At 39.5% G+C, this 14,120-nt stretch overlaps 2 protein-coding genes across 8 annotated transcripts in view; one reads left to right on the top strand and one right to left on the bottom strand.

Annotated features, from left to right (window-relative positions):
- FAM189A1 (family with sequence similarity 189 member A1) overlaps positions 1 to 14,120 on the top strand; it is a 114,757-nt gene that overhangs the window by 87,147 nt on the left and 13,490 nt on the right. For 4 of the 5 annotated variants that reach the window (XM_032122520.1, XM_032122521.1, XM_032122522.1 and 1 more), the window contains one exon: positions 189 to 1,705. In XM_032122520.1, the coding sequence (XP_031978411.1) occupies positions 189 to 374 (186 nt within the window). In that variant the 3' untranslated portion in view covers positions 375 to 1,705. Of the gene's footprint in view, positions 1 to 188; positions 1,706 to 9,125; positions 9,304 to 10,732; positions 10,824 to 14,120 lie in introns of those variants that run through there. The other variant, XR_004242739.1, reaches the window with a different exon arrangement.
- APBA2 (amyloid beta precursor protein binding family A member 2) overlaps positions 1,206 to 14,120 on the bottom strand; it is a 91,118-nt gene continuing 78,203 nt past the window's right edge. For all 3 annotated transcript variants that reach the window (XM_032122517.1, XM_032122519.1, XM_032122516.1), the window contains 5 exons: positions 12,124 to 12,303; positions 10,839 to 11,051; positions 9,921 to 10,040; positions 4,606 to 4,746; positions 1,206 to 3,111 (listed from right to left, as the gene is read on the bottom strand). In XM_032122517.1, the coding sequence (XP_031978408.1) occupies positions 3,040 to 3,111; positions 4,606 to 4,746; positions 9,921 to 10,040; positions 10,839 to 11,051; positions 12,124 to 12,303 (726 nt within the window). In that variant the 3' untranslated portion in view covers positions 1,206 to 3,039. The remainder of the gene's footprint in view (positions 3,112 to 4,605; positions 4,747 to 9,920; positions 10,041 to 10,838; positions 11,052 to 12,123; positions 12,304 to 14,120) is intronic.

Genomic DNA, 14,120 nt, shown 5'->3' on the forward strand with positions numbered 1-14,120 from the left:
TCCTGAGCCCTGAGCAGCTGGAAGGACAGAAGCAGGAGGGCTTCTGGAGGGTTGTACCTCCTTTGGAAGTGTTTCAGTGTTAAACAGCTTAAATGAAATACTATTCAGAGACTGAACCTTTTAAATGAGAACTTTTCTTACCCTGTTTTCCCCATTTTTTCCTTCTTCACTCCTGCCTTTTTTCCCAGGTAATTACGAGTTCCCAGCAGAATGTGAACAGCTGCAGAAAGCGGCTCCAGGAAGATCTGCACCTGCAGAGCTGTGGTGCTCTGAGCTCCCCCGCTGCCCTCGTGCGCCGGCCCCGGCTCGGCCGTGGTTTGGAGCGGGAGAGGCCGCACAGTTTAATTGGAGTGTGCCGGGAGACCATCCTTTGAGAATATTCACAGGTATGTCATTCCAGCAGAGACAGTTATGGAAGAAACCAGGACTGGGAGAAATACAAGTAGTGGATGACTTTAAAAGGAAAAAGTGTCTTCCTTTGGAATTCCACTTTTTTCCCCACAGCAGGATGAGAACACCTGTTTTTCTGAATGTAAATTTCAGCCTCGATTTTTGCAAAATTTTCATAGATTTATTAGTTAAGTCATAAGAAGTGTTTTCCCAACCAGAAATGAGTTTATTTCACTGTACTTACAGAAATGCTACTGATGCTGCACAGCATTTCTTGAAAACCATTGCAAACCCACCAGAGACTGGCTGTACAACTTCAAAGTTGTATTTATTTAATGTACCTCAAAGTGTTTTAACTATCATCAGTGTTTTAATAAAAAGTATTTCTGGACTTTGCCTTTTCAACAACTGATTTGGATACAAACATAAAGGTGATTTATACACATACACAGTGCTGCTTCTAATCCATTCTTCCAGTGTCTTTTATTCCAGACTAACTGATCTGTCCAATTAAAACTGCTCACCCCTCCCAATCCTGCCCTTTCAAACTCCACTACTGGCTGCAGTGTGGTTCCTTCCTGCTTTGTTCTGAATGCTCATGAGTTCGTTCCTGCAGTAGTGTGAGCTACCAAGAACTGATGTTAAAGTTCTCTGCAGTGTGTGACCAAAAGATGCATTGGAACACGACTGAAAATCTGCATTTCCAAAAAGCGTCTTTCACAAACTTTTTACCAACACCAACTGATAGGAAGTTAGAGGAATTTTTATCTAGCAGAAGCTTGTATGTTTTCAAAAAGAATTGTTACTCCAATTCATAGTTTTGACAATTTTATTACTAAAACATGTTATGTGGTTCTGCTGTGTTCATGATGTATTTAACATTAAATCGAAAAGTAAATATTGACACTGATTTCATTACCAGCATAAACACAGGTCTGCCAGCAACATCTTCCAGTGCAAGCTTCATCCTGGCTCTCTCAGAGGAAACTGGAAAGGCCTTAAACAGAAGGTTCTCATAAAGAACCTACCACAGGTTGATGTTTCAGGGTTTTAAATTTTTGCAGCAGTGCTTGTCAGTAGCCTTAGTTTCCATTTGAGGTTTAATCATGTACTGGTTTCATTTGTGTCACTCTGAGCTGGGCAGACATCCTGTGAAAAGGTCACAAAGGAACGTAGCTGAAGATGGGTAGTTTAAGTTTTACAGAATCATCCATTTTTTAATGTATTTTAATTATAGCATGCTTCTGTATTGATGTGAAGTTACAGTGACATCCAGTGGCAACAAGGTATGCTGATTGAAAGCTTCTACTCTAAAGATCATAATGATACACAAATTCCTAATTCAAGAGAATATTTCCTTCTAAAAAAATAATCTGTGACCTTTGCAACTGCACTTAGATGAAGAATTAAATGATTTTCTACTTGGAAATTTTTACTATGTAAAGTTACACAACAAACAAAATAAGCAAGCTTTCTTATTTCAGATTTATTAGTGATAGGTTAATTCTTTCCTAAGGTCAGTTGCATGCAACACACTACTCCTTTGAAGTACAGGCATCTAAAGCTCTTTAGTTACTGCATGGTAAGGCTTCTTAAGTCACAGTGTATTTTCTTCAAGGCCTTGGCCAAAAGAAAAAAATTAGACAAAGTTACACCAGTTAACATTTATCTCATAAGGAATACAGCTTTACTACTAGGCTCTTTATCTACACACACTCTAATACTGCTGATGGTGCTAGGATATTTGTCAAAACAATTTACATTCAGAACACATTGCCTTAGGAATAAGAATGCTTTATAAAAGACAGAAACAGGTAAGCATGGCTTTCCCATTTTGAGCTAATATGAACAAAAAGGTAATATGCAAAAATTAAAGAAAAAAAAACCCCAGCCCAACACATACATCACACAACCTGTGCAATAAGTTATTCATGAAATAACTGTTAAATCATAAAAATCACAAGCATTAAAAATAAATATGTATCTAAATAAATATTTTGATTTTAATCTTGTGGCAATTATTCTTTATTTAGCATATGAAACACTTGTTACATGTTTATGTTCACACCTTGCCAAACAGGTTACACTTGTCATAACAATATCAAGTACTACAGTGGTTTTCTTTACAGTAGAATCTAAAAGTTTGAACTGCACACATTCCTTTCCACTGAAATACCATCGATTCAGCACCAGTTTTTAAATTATGCAAAGTCATCAGTATTGGACCACTTTATGGGACTGGGATTTTTTTTTTAACTTGAGGCAGCCAGAACTTTCTCTAATTGCTTCTCTTTGCCGTTTCCTGCAGTCTCATTCATCAAATATTCACATTCACTGTGTTATCAAACAAGACAGACATACATCACTCCACATAAAGGTTACAAATAAATATGTTTTAAGTTCTATGAGAAAAGAGTTTAGAAGATGTTCAAAATACTTAAATGTTTACAAAGATTTTTCTCAGTGATTATTGTCCTTGACCATCCTTCTCAACACTTCCTGTCAAAGAAATAGAAAGGAAGGAGAGAAAAGGCAGAGACACCTGTCTGTTCCTTGTTATGGGGTCCTCAGGTCAGCTTCCGAGCCTTTCATTCATACAAAATACAAAATTCTTTTCAGCTATGACAGCTTCAGCTTGGATGGAAGATGTTAGATGTAGAGAGGGGTCTCTTGACCTGTTAGAAGCCTGAACATGGCAGCTGGCATGGTCTTCATGTGAATCTGTCAATTGATTGCACAGAAATTAATAGAGCTGGTACTAGTTTAAAATAATCCATAAGGCCCCATCTGTCTCTCCCTGTGGTCAAAGTGCATTTTTTTGTCCTGCCTTCCATAGATGTGTTACTAGAGTTTCTCGGTCAAAGTTCTCTAGTTTTAAGATGTTGGTTTGCCGTCTTTGCTTTTTTTCATGTTGGTTGGGGTTTTTTGTTCGTTTTTCTTTTGTTTTTTAATTATTAATGACAATTACATCATGTGACATCATATAGTTTTAAAAGCCACTTAAAACACTTGCTATTTTACACCCTACGCCAATTACAGAAAAATTTACAGACATTAAATAAGAAGTAGCACAAACCTCTCTGCAAATTCATTCTGCTGTTCTGGTATTAACTGAACTTAGATTTGTATTCTATCTTCCTTCCCCATGGGAATATAATTTCATATGTATTTTCACCTAATTACAGTAGGATCCTCTGAACACAAAGCTTGGACTCTATCACCTGATATTTAAATGCCAATCAGGAGTTTGGTGGAATAGTTTCTCTCATGGCTACTGTACTTAAATTCCTTCATCACAGAGGACTGGGCCTCCAGTCCCCAGTGCCAGAGGGATTTTACAGACTAACAGGGTCCAAGGCTCAGGTAACCAGGGTTCCACCATAACTGTATTTACAGCTCTAAGTACCTATTGGACAACACAAGAGGAAGGAAGGAAAACTTTACTAACTGATAACACAGACCCTCACCAGCTGCCTTGGTATCTTCTCTTCATGCTGTAAAGAAAAGTTTCATGCTGTATTCCTATGTTATGTGAGAAGTTACATAGCAAAGAGAGACCATAAAGGCATGGGGGGCTATAGGAATGTACAGCTTTGCTCCTGACAAACTGCACATACTCTATTACAATTTTTCAAGTATCATTTTCCAGAAGGAAACCAGCTGTCTTTGATTTTTGTCAAAGGAACTAGTGGGAGATCTGGCCAGGGTTCTGTATTAGACTACCATTAAACTCAGGAAGGATTTTGAAAAACTGGAGGATCTTGCTTATTTATTGCTGATTTCTCTAGAAGTACTGGAGAAAGGTGTCTTAACTTATTCCCAAGGTAAGTTGGAAATTAAATTATTAAAATGTATATCAATTTGCATCTCTCAGACCTTTGAATAGTAATTCATTTCTATGGCAGATGCTGTGGTGATAAGCCAAGAGACATTTTCACAGCCAACATGCCTGAGTGATTTGTTCCTTTAATCACCTGGTTTAATTCAGACAGTAGGTTGAAGGTACAGAATTATGCCAGGAACTCTTGCAAATGAATGTGAAAATGCAGTGAATGTGCATCATTAATTGTTAAAAAAATTTCTGTTAATTGCTTCTTATTAGTGCCAAACTCACTTTACTAAAGTGGTAGTTTCAATGCTGTGTTGACACTCTTTTCAACTGAAACATACATTTTTTCAAGTATTTTACTTCCTTGATAAAGACTGTTTCCTTACCTCTCCCACTGAATTAGACAATGCTTGTACTATCTTCTCATGAGCAGTAGCCACGACGCTCTGCCCGTTGATCTCGATAATCCGATGCCCTACTCTTACCCCTCCCCTCTCTGCTATTCCACCTCGCATCAAGCTGCAAATCTGCCAAGAGAAAACAAAGTTTAGTGAAGTTTAGAAATATCATAATGTAGCACTTACTGGGATTTTATGTGTAATAATGAGTGGTGACACTGTAAGGATTCAAGAAGATGCTTGTTGAAAGTATTAATCAATGAGTTTTTAAATGGTGGTTTAGTGGTTTGTTAGAGAGGGGGTTTTTTCTGAAATTTCTGCCTATTACAATTTTCATTTTCAGTCTCCAACTGGGAACGTAAAAATATCTATCACAGTGACACAGTAGTAGCCACCATGCAAAAGTAGAGATGGGGGAAGAGAGAAGTTTTATCTACTGTTGGAACACAACTTCTTTCCTGTGCCTTGCAGAAGGGAAGTGGGCTTGCTCTCCAGGGTCACAGCTTTCCTCCGCGTTGTTCAGTGCTGCTGGCCACAGGGAGCTCGGGATGAAGAAGGCAAGTTAGGCAACTCTTCTTTAACTGGCAGCTAAGCTTCCAGTAAAGAACTAGGCACAAGTTTTGAATATTATTACCTCTACAATAGGGTAATAATTCTACAAGAAGAACTACATTCAGCAGACATAGTCCCAGCAGACACTGCTACCTAAAGTATTCTGAGATTGCAGCATGCGTAGAGTCCAGGCAGCAAGAGATATCTCAATCCAGTGTGGGGAATTTAAAAGAATGTTTCCTCCTTAGCAACAGTATCTGTGCTGCAACAGGATCCTCCCTGGCAGACTAGACAGCTGTGCATTAGATAGAAATTTTTGGTAAATTGTTTCAAAAGACTGAGCGCATGCATCACATAAGGCAGATAATGTATATCTCGAATCTCTGGAACCAAGTAGAGTTTAGCAGTGCTGGGATTTACCTTTTGTTTATCAGAAAAACCTGTTCTTGGAGGAAAACAAATGAGTGCTGGAGCATCAGATAATGGCTGTTCCTGCAGTTACTGTCAATGGATAGAATGATATGCCAAGAATCATTATTTGCTGCAATCTGGTCATTTGCTCAGAGCTAAATACAAGTATGATAAGATGTGGCTTGTGTCCCAGTGAGTTTGTTATCTAATTCAGAAGCACAGTATGTGGGGAGACGGCCAGTCTGGAATGCATTGAAAGTAAAACATTGTCTATGGTTGCCTGAAATCTTTTCCTGTATGGCACTAGCAGCTACCTTTAAACTCCTCTCCACAAATAATATTGCTATAAAAAAAGAAATCCCTTCTCACTTGAGGTTCAGACTGTTTGATATGAGGAGTGAGAATATATAGTTATTCTTTGTTTATAAAAGGCCTTTATCAGCCTTCATAAAAAGAACCAAAACCAACACACTCCTCCTGCAGTGAGATTTATCTTCTACCATGCTCTCACCAGTGGCTGAGTGCTACCTACTGTGGTCCTTAAAGTATTTCTGATGGGCTTCAATGGAAAGAGGCACTATCACTTCACAGAATTATGTCTTGAATTTCAGTCACGTACAATATACTGTTTTGCAGGTAGTCTACCTTCTAATCATACAGCTGACCAGATAAGTTGTACTACACAGATCTCTTTTACAGAAAGCTTCTCAGTTCAACTCACTGTTAGAATAAGTTCGCTCCTTGCTCTTGGGGAGCAGTAATCAGAAAGGACAAAAAGCAACATGTACCAAAAGAAACCCGGTAAATATATTTTTCATGGTGTAAAGGAAAATAGACAGTACAGCCAGCTGAAGTAAAAGCTTTTGGAGCGAATGGAAATGTGATCCCTCACCTACCAGCATAAAGGAAAAGATAATGGCTTGCATATCTATCCAGAGTAGGTTTCATTGTTTGGCTCTCAATGCACTTTTAGCACTTCTAATACCATCAGTGAGCTTCTTCTTTCTAACAGCCCCAGACACAGAAAGTGGTCTTTTCATTCAGGAATCTCTCTCCAGGGAAGGCAGGCAGCTTCCTTTTTGTGAGCATTAAGTGTTTTAATGAGGTAAAAAGAGAAGCAGACATAGAGGATGAGTGGCTCTGCCCAGCTCCCAGACCCTGGTAAGCCAGAGGCAGAGCACACAGAGAAAAAAATATTCTGCACTTACAGCACACATTTTGTGGCTCCTTTATTTGCAAGGGCTGTCTCAAAGCAGCCTTAAGAGTTTTGTCTCCAGCCAGTGGAGCTATGGCAGATGAGGCTAGCAAGTGTAAGCTGAGCAGTACCTCTAAATAAATATGATTTTATTCCGCCAGGACTCTTTAACCTGTTGTATTTGTTGAACATGGCAACAGCTGTAATATTATTAGATAAAGCAAGACAGATCAGCTTCTTGTAAGCAAGAGTCTGTATTCTATTGACTCTGTAAAGTGAAGGGGAAAAAAAGAAAAAAAAAAAGGTGTAAACCACACTGGTTCAATCCACTCAGCTGTGACAGGTTTGCAATGTCTCAGACATGCTGCAGCACATCAGATGTGAAACTTCAGTAGCGTTACAATCAGTTTTATTGCAACTGTCCATCAAGTAGCAAAGCATTAAGGATAAAACAGTACCAGATAAACTGTTTATTCTGTGTAAATGCCCTAATCATAACCTATTAAAACCAGATTTCTGCACATCTAACTTTTATATTACGCTTTTGAAACCCTGTAAATTTTTTTGCCAGTTTAAATGACAATAAAAGGCAGGGAAGAAAGAATTAAATATTCTGTAAAGCTTTACTGTATTTTTAGATTGCTTGTGCTAGGCTAGGGACAAGGTAGATAGACTTCTCAGAGAAAGCACTTGAGATCTAGACTGAGAAGTGGTGCTTTATCAGCAGTAAAAATACAACTGGTAATACATGGATTTTTTCATAATCTAGAAAATAATGTGATATATAAGGACCACTTGTATTTAAATAACATCATTTTAAAAGAACTGTAGCACAATGACTTTCAGAAGGTGGCTGATAGGTCACCTAATGCTCACCTCCCCATCACACAACATTCATACTTGTTACATACATATGCACAACATCCCTTTTTTTCACCTGCAGCAGTGCAGTGTCTGCATGTGCCTGATACCCTGTGCAGGCAAACCCCTGCAGACAGTGCTTCTGTGTGGCCAGGTTGTTTACGGGCTATTCCCTACTATATAATGGCTGTACATCCTGCACCGATGAGATAGGCAGGGTGAAAAGGAACCACTGCAAAGCTGCTATCAGGATGCACAGAAATTAAGTCCCAGCTGCACAGATAATGAGATAATGGCCTACCAGAAAGAGACATTTAATTGTATCTGTCTTGACAAGCCATTTATTTCTTTGCTGTGCTAATGCTGAGCCAACAAAGAATAACAATATTGTTTCTGGATCCTATCATAATTTGTAACAATTGCTGGCAATTACAAAACTACTTTTAAAGAGTACAGTGTCAAACTACCAGAGAGACATATTTTGCAGTCATATTTTCAAATGTTGAGGGAGAGTTTTTCAGAAGAAGGGATTTTACAGGCCCAGAGGTTTGTCTCCATAGCAGCCTAACAAAAGATGTTAATCTCTGCTTTTTGTTCGCTGGCTTTCATATTCAAACAGACTTTTCATAAATGAAATGCATTGGAAGGCTTTTTTTTTTCCTATATGAAAAGGATTTTTATGCTGAATTTGGTGAACTTTTTATTTGATGTCATCTGAATGTTGCTCATGTAACTGGGAGGAATGATGATCTGCCAGTGTGGTGACAAATGGCCAGTAGATGGAGGGAGCACACTGTGACAGAAACAACCAGAGCCTGCAGAATTTACTAAACCAAGGCTCCAGTCGTGTAGGAGATGATTAGCTGGGACAAGACAAATTGTCACACAGACTCCCTGTCCGTGTGATGCTCCTAATCCACCTTGGCCTGATTCTTTTCCCCAGCCCTGATCCCACCCCCACCAAAGCTGTGAATGGGCTCCTGAAGACTTGATAATCACACCCCAGTGATGCTTATAGGTCCTTAAATGTGTTCCCTTCTTTTGATCATAGCACCAGTGGAACATACAAGATTTACAAAGGTGAGCAATTAGGAAAGAGATCAGTGCCTCAAACAGGGTGCCCTCTGTGAGATCAGGTAAAACCAGATGCTGGGATAGGGATCACTTTGGAGTGCATCTAGCTGGACCAGGGCATGCAGCAGTGTCCTTTACACCATGTGTCATCTTAGGTAGGGACTAAGTTAAACTTTGGTAGAGTAGTAACTGAGAGATGGCCAGGAGAGCTGAACAGCCACTCCTGAGCCATCTGTTTGCTGACGTGCAGGAAGACCCATGAACCACATCATACAGTTACCTGCTGCTCTTCCAAGGATGGCAAACAGAAATCTGGCAACTTCAATCAACGCATTTCACAGAACAGGGGACAGAGCCCACAGTCCTTTGTGATGTGGTTTTCTGTGTGAGCAGCCTGATTATTTTTTTTTCCTAGACTGGAGGAAGAGGAAATGGTGATGGTCCTGCACTACAGCCAGTCTCTAATGCTAGTGTCAGCCCCCAGAAAGGCCAGTGGCTACCTGAGCTAGTTGTGTGGGAGTTTGCTTTGGAAAGGTGTCACAGAACGGCTTGGGAAGGAAGAACTGCAAGAGGAGGACCCTGAGCTGCCTGGGGTAAGTGTTCCCTGCCACATTTGTTCTTCTCTTTGCTGCTGTTACTACAGGGAAGCTGCAGCACACAGAGAAGGGGTACCTGGGCCAAAACCTATACAATTTCTTTGTACTGAGAAATTTAGTTTTTAAAAGAGTTTAGTTTTAATAAGAGGAGTTCACAATTACATTCCCTTGCCTACTATCATATGATCCACATAAATTATGCACAGCAGAAGAAAAATTAAAAGTCTTAGTGAGCATGTCATGAAATTTTAAAAAGAGAAACAGAATCAGATCTAAGATTAAAGTGTTGTAATTGTAGAAACCTTTTTCAGCATAACTTTTCCTTGGAACTCTGGCACGAATGATGGCTTTACATGAATTAGCTGATCAGGCTATTGAACCAAATAATCTGGGCTATAAATCTTGTTGCTGTATTATGTAGGAAAATCCCTCAATAATTTCTCCCAGTGTCATCCATTTGCATTATATTACTCAGAGACTATAAGGTTTTAATAAACAGTAGAAAAAGTGAAGTCATGCAAGATTCTTTCAGTACTGCCATATGTTTTTTGCAAAAGAAAAAACTAAAAGTAAAGGGAAAAACCCCCAAACAATCAATGAACACAGAAACTCACAATTCCATTCTGTACACTGAAGCCCAGCTGGTATTTCAAGTCTGGCCGTTTTATGAGGACAGTAGTAACAGGAGGACAGCTGACAATGTTCAGTTTGACTTGTGTCTGATTCTTGAGTCCCTGTAAGATATTCCAAAAGTCAATATTTCTGAAATGAATCTTACTGTGCCCTCATCTGTGATTTCCTAATTGCAAGAGTGTTAAGCAGAGATCAGAGAAAGAACTGTAAGAGTTAACAGAAATTTGTTGTTAACTTAGATATACATTTCTCTTATTTATTTCCCAAGATATTTGGCTCAACAAAACATTAAAATTTTGCCTTTAGTTACTAAAGAAATTTAAACAAATCTTTCAATAAAAACCAAAACTGACTACTGCTTGCCCTTTTCTAGCATCTGGCTAATTAAGCTCCTGCTTCTGCTGCTCTTCGTAAATCTGCACAGACATCAGATTTAGTCTCCATGACTAAAGATAATGCATTCTGAGATTCCATTGTGTCTGCAGAATCTTCATCTACCCACTCGATCTCTCCTGCAGTATGCCAGCCTCCCTCCATTTTATCTGCGTGGAGCCAAAAATACATAGGAGATTTTAATCCTCATATTTTATTCTGGAGGCTGTGAGGAAGCCTGAAACTTTGAAGATAGCTGAGTAACTTAATTTAGGCAAGTTTTTCAGACCTGGCCTCATTTGTTAGAGCCCAGTAATAAAGCTGCAGTTATGTTCTCCAGCCCTAAATTTCTGTGCATTATCACTCCCGAATCTCTAATTCTGCTTTTTGTTAATGACAGATTACTGGGGTTTTTTTGCAGTGATATGAAAAATTGTATCTGCTGGAAATCTACAGGACCCACTTGTCAGAAGATTACATCTCTGTTGGCTTACAATCTACAGCATAGAGTTGTAAGTTTGGGGTACCTTTATGATCCCTTGGCATGTTGCAAGAGGTAGACCAACTAAACTGGTACCATTAATGGACATAATTTGGTCTCCAATGCTTAGTTTTCCTGAACGGGCTGCAGGGCCTCCATTCATCATGTTGGCCAGGATAACGGTGGGTAGAATGGATCCCCATCCAGATTCCACAATCACTACCCCAAGAATTTCTCCCTTCTGTTTTTCTAGCTGGAGCTGCAATTAAAAAGGAAAAACATTTTTTTTGCTTTGATTCATCTGACTTTGAGCATGAGTATCTCAGTTGTTCCTGAATAACATCTACAAATCACAAACCAAATTCTGTTCTTTGCCATTAGGTAGTAGCATGACTTCTGTGTTAAGTGTGTAACACACAGCTGTTTGTTTTCAGGGGCATCCTCCACTTGTTTGGTGAAGGTCATAGAGGTCTAATAAGCAAAACACTAACACATGGTTAACTCTGTAGAACATGGTGGAACTGGATGCCAAGGGAATGAATGCTAAGGAAGTTTCTGTCTGCGGAACCTGGCAGCCAAAGGGGGAGGCTCTAACATTTTGTAGCTAAGGCAGTGCCTGCAACACAGGCTTTGTTCAGCTCCACTCCTGCCATTACTGCTCAGGTTGTCTCTGGATCTCAGAGCTTGTCTGTCCTTCTTTTCAGGCAAGGATTTCTTGATGATTATTAACATTATTATTATTAATATTGTTAATTATTGACTATACCCGTGCCTAGCATGTTAATGTAAGATCCCTGATGTAACATAAATGATGCCTTCTCCTGAACTGTCGATAACCACAGCACAGCTAGCACCTACGGAAGTGGAGCAAGAGTTTAAGTAGAAAACATGCTCTTGAAGCAAATACATTTGCTTCAAGAAATTTATTTTCTTTCAAATGTGAAGATTATTTTCTTTGAAATGTGGAAGGACAGGGAACACTGATGGCCAGCTGACTTCTGCTGAGGTTAGCTATTGCAGAATGCCACAACTCTGTCACCTCTTTCTGTATCAGTACTTTGGTGAAACATAAAATCACCTGCACTGTGTACTGTGAATAGCACAGAGATTATCTATGTCAGATGTAAATGTACTTTATTCCTGTTCTAATCAATGGAAACAGAAAGACCCTGAACATGAAAACAAGAAATCCTAATAACCCATAAAGCTGGTTTTAATACACAGGGCTGATGAAGGACGCATCCTTATAAATGCCAAAAGATATTTCTGAGAACTACATTCCTCTGAAAAAAAATGGATCAATCTGAAATGAAAATCCAAAACTAGTTTACCTCTTTGCAGTTTTCTGAATTGGAGAAGTGTATGAGATCATCATTGTACATCTCTTGGGTATTGATGATGTCACTGTATTCTTTCTGACTCAGATCCTCTGGGTTAATTCCATTGGCTCTTAAAAACTCTTGGTAAGCCACACTGAAAGCCTGACCAATAGACTGAGCTATGAGCTGTGCCTAGAATGTAGAACAAAGCACAGCTCAGAGAATGGACAGATTAACAGTTTACCAATGAAACACAAGAAACCAGGAGAGAGATTGGATTTTAAGACAGAATCAAAATAAGGATCATGCAAAGTTTCTGCATTAGCATGGAAATAAAGTCACTTCAAGGTCTGTTGTACAGAAAGAACCCATTACATCCAAAATCAAATTGCAAACTGCATTAAAATACCCTGCTGCTCTCCTCCCCTCAGTACATTTCAGCAGCAAGCAGCCATATGCTGCTCACGTACCCGTTCCAATAAACACTGGAGAGTCCTGGCTTCGGACCAACATGGAACAGAGCTGATGGAAAAGAGTGCCATGAGCCCTGCTTCTGAACACAGTCTGTCTGTAGGGGTGAGGAGAGAAGGGATGCTCTGCTTGCACAGGCCTTCACAGACGTGTGCAGTGATGGTTTTGGTTGTAGTGTCACCTGCTGCTTCTCCACCCTGGCTTCCCAGGACTGAAAACACTGCTTCAACACAGCCATCTGCTCCCCTATTACTGCCATGATGCCTGTCCCACATTCCCAGCAAACCAGTAACACCCCTGCTTACCCACTGCACATCTAGGACAGCTATTCCCATTAACACCTCGACTAGCAATGTCAGGGATCATTTCAGGAATGCAGCTAGAGCCATGATTAAAGCTTGCTGATGTTGAGAACACTCTTTCAAAACCCCCTATTTTTCTTAAATTTTGGAGCACTTACCTGCACATTCCACTAGATGGCAAGGGAACACAGAGAGATCAGTAAAAGGAACTTGTAGTCCACTTTTTCTACACGTGAATTATTTTTTCCCTGTTTGAGTTTACTGCAGCTCACAGGAGAATGCCATGCTGAGGTTTGTATATTTGTGGGTCATCATTTGTGGGGTCATCGGAGCATATGAGTAAATGCTGATGATATGAGAAGTTAACTGCACCTTACACTCCCTAAAAATATTACTAATCAAACCTGTATTCTGGAAATGCAACACACCTTCTTAGACAGTCAGTACATTTTAAATGTATTTTGAATGCATGGATTTTTCTGGACATTATAAATCTGTATCTTCTTACAATCTATTGATCAAGTGTTTTCTTTGATGCTAAAAGGTTGTTTCCTTATTTCATTTGTTCTGCAGTACACAAAAGCACCAATCTGCTTGACATAAAAATTACTTTAGAAAATTAAGAACATAAGTAGGCTAGCCAGTCACAAGTTGTTTTTTCATATTTTAAAGCATGTTTTCAAGTCTTACCTCTATACTAAGAGGTTTGTACAGAATCACAGAATATGCTGATCCCCTTAGGATCAAGTCCAGCTCCTGGCTCTGCACAGGACATCCCCGAAATTCCACCCTGTGCCTGAGAGCGTTGTCTGAATGCTTCTTGAACTGGGTTAGGCTTGGTGCTGTGGCTACTGCCTTGGGTAGTATGGTGGTAGTACAGAAGTCACTCAGGGCATTTTCATGTCATTCCATTATTAAAGTTTTATCACCAGTCCTTACAGGATCCTTCTGATCTCCATTGCCACTGCTTTCTCTGTAATTCATCCTCTGCTTTTGCCTTCATTCTACATTCTTAAAACAAACATCTCCAGATGTCACACTCTATTCTATTGCTGCCAGTAACAGCCAGTTCTCACATCTTAATTTCATCTCTGTCTCTGAGGTCTTGTGAATGTTTATGAAAGTCTCCATCATTATGCACAGCTTAGAGATAATTAAGTTGCTTGAAAAGGTCACCCAAGCAAAGCTGTGACAGAGCTGAGCTTACTCAGTCTCGGAACAACCCCAGTCTAGCAC

This window comes from Corvus moneduloides, chromosome 13 (genome assembly GCF_009650955.1).
Source record: "Corvus moneduloides isolate bCorMon1 chromosome 13, bCorMon1.pri, whole genome shotgun sequence".
In the NCBI taxonomy this organism is placed as follows: Eukaryota; Metazoa; Chordata; class Aves; order Passeriformes; family Corvidae; genus Corvus; species Corvus moneduloides.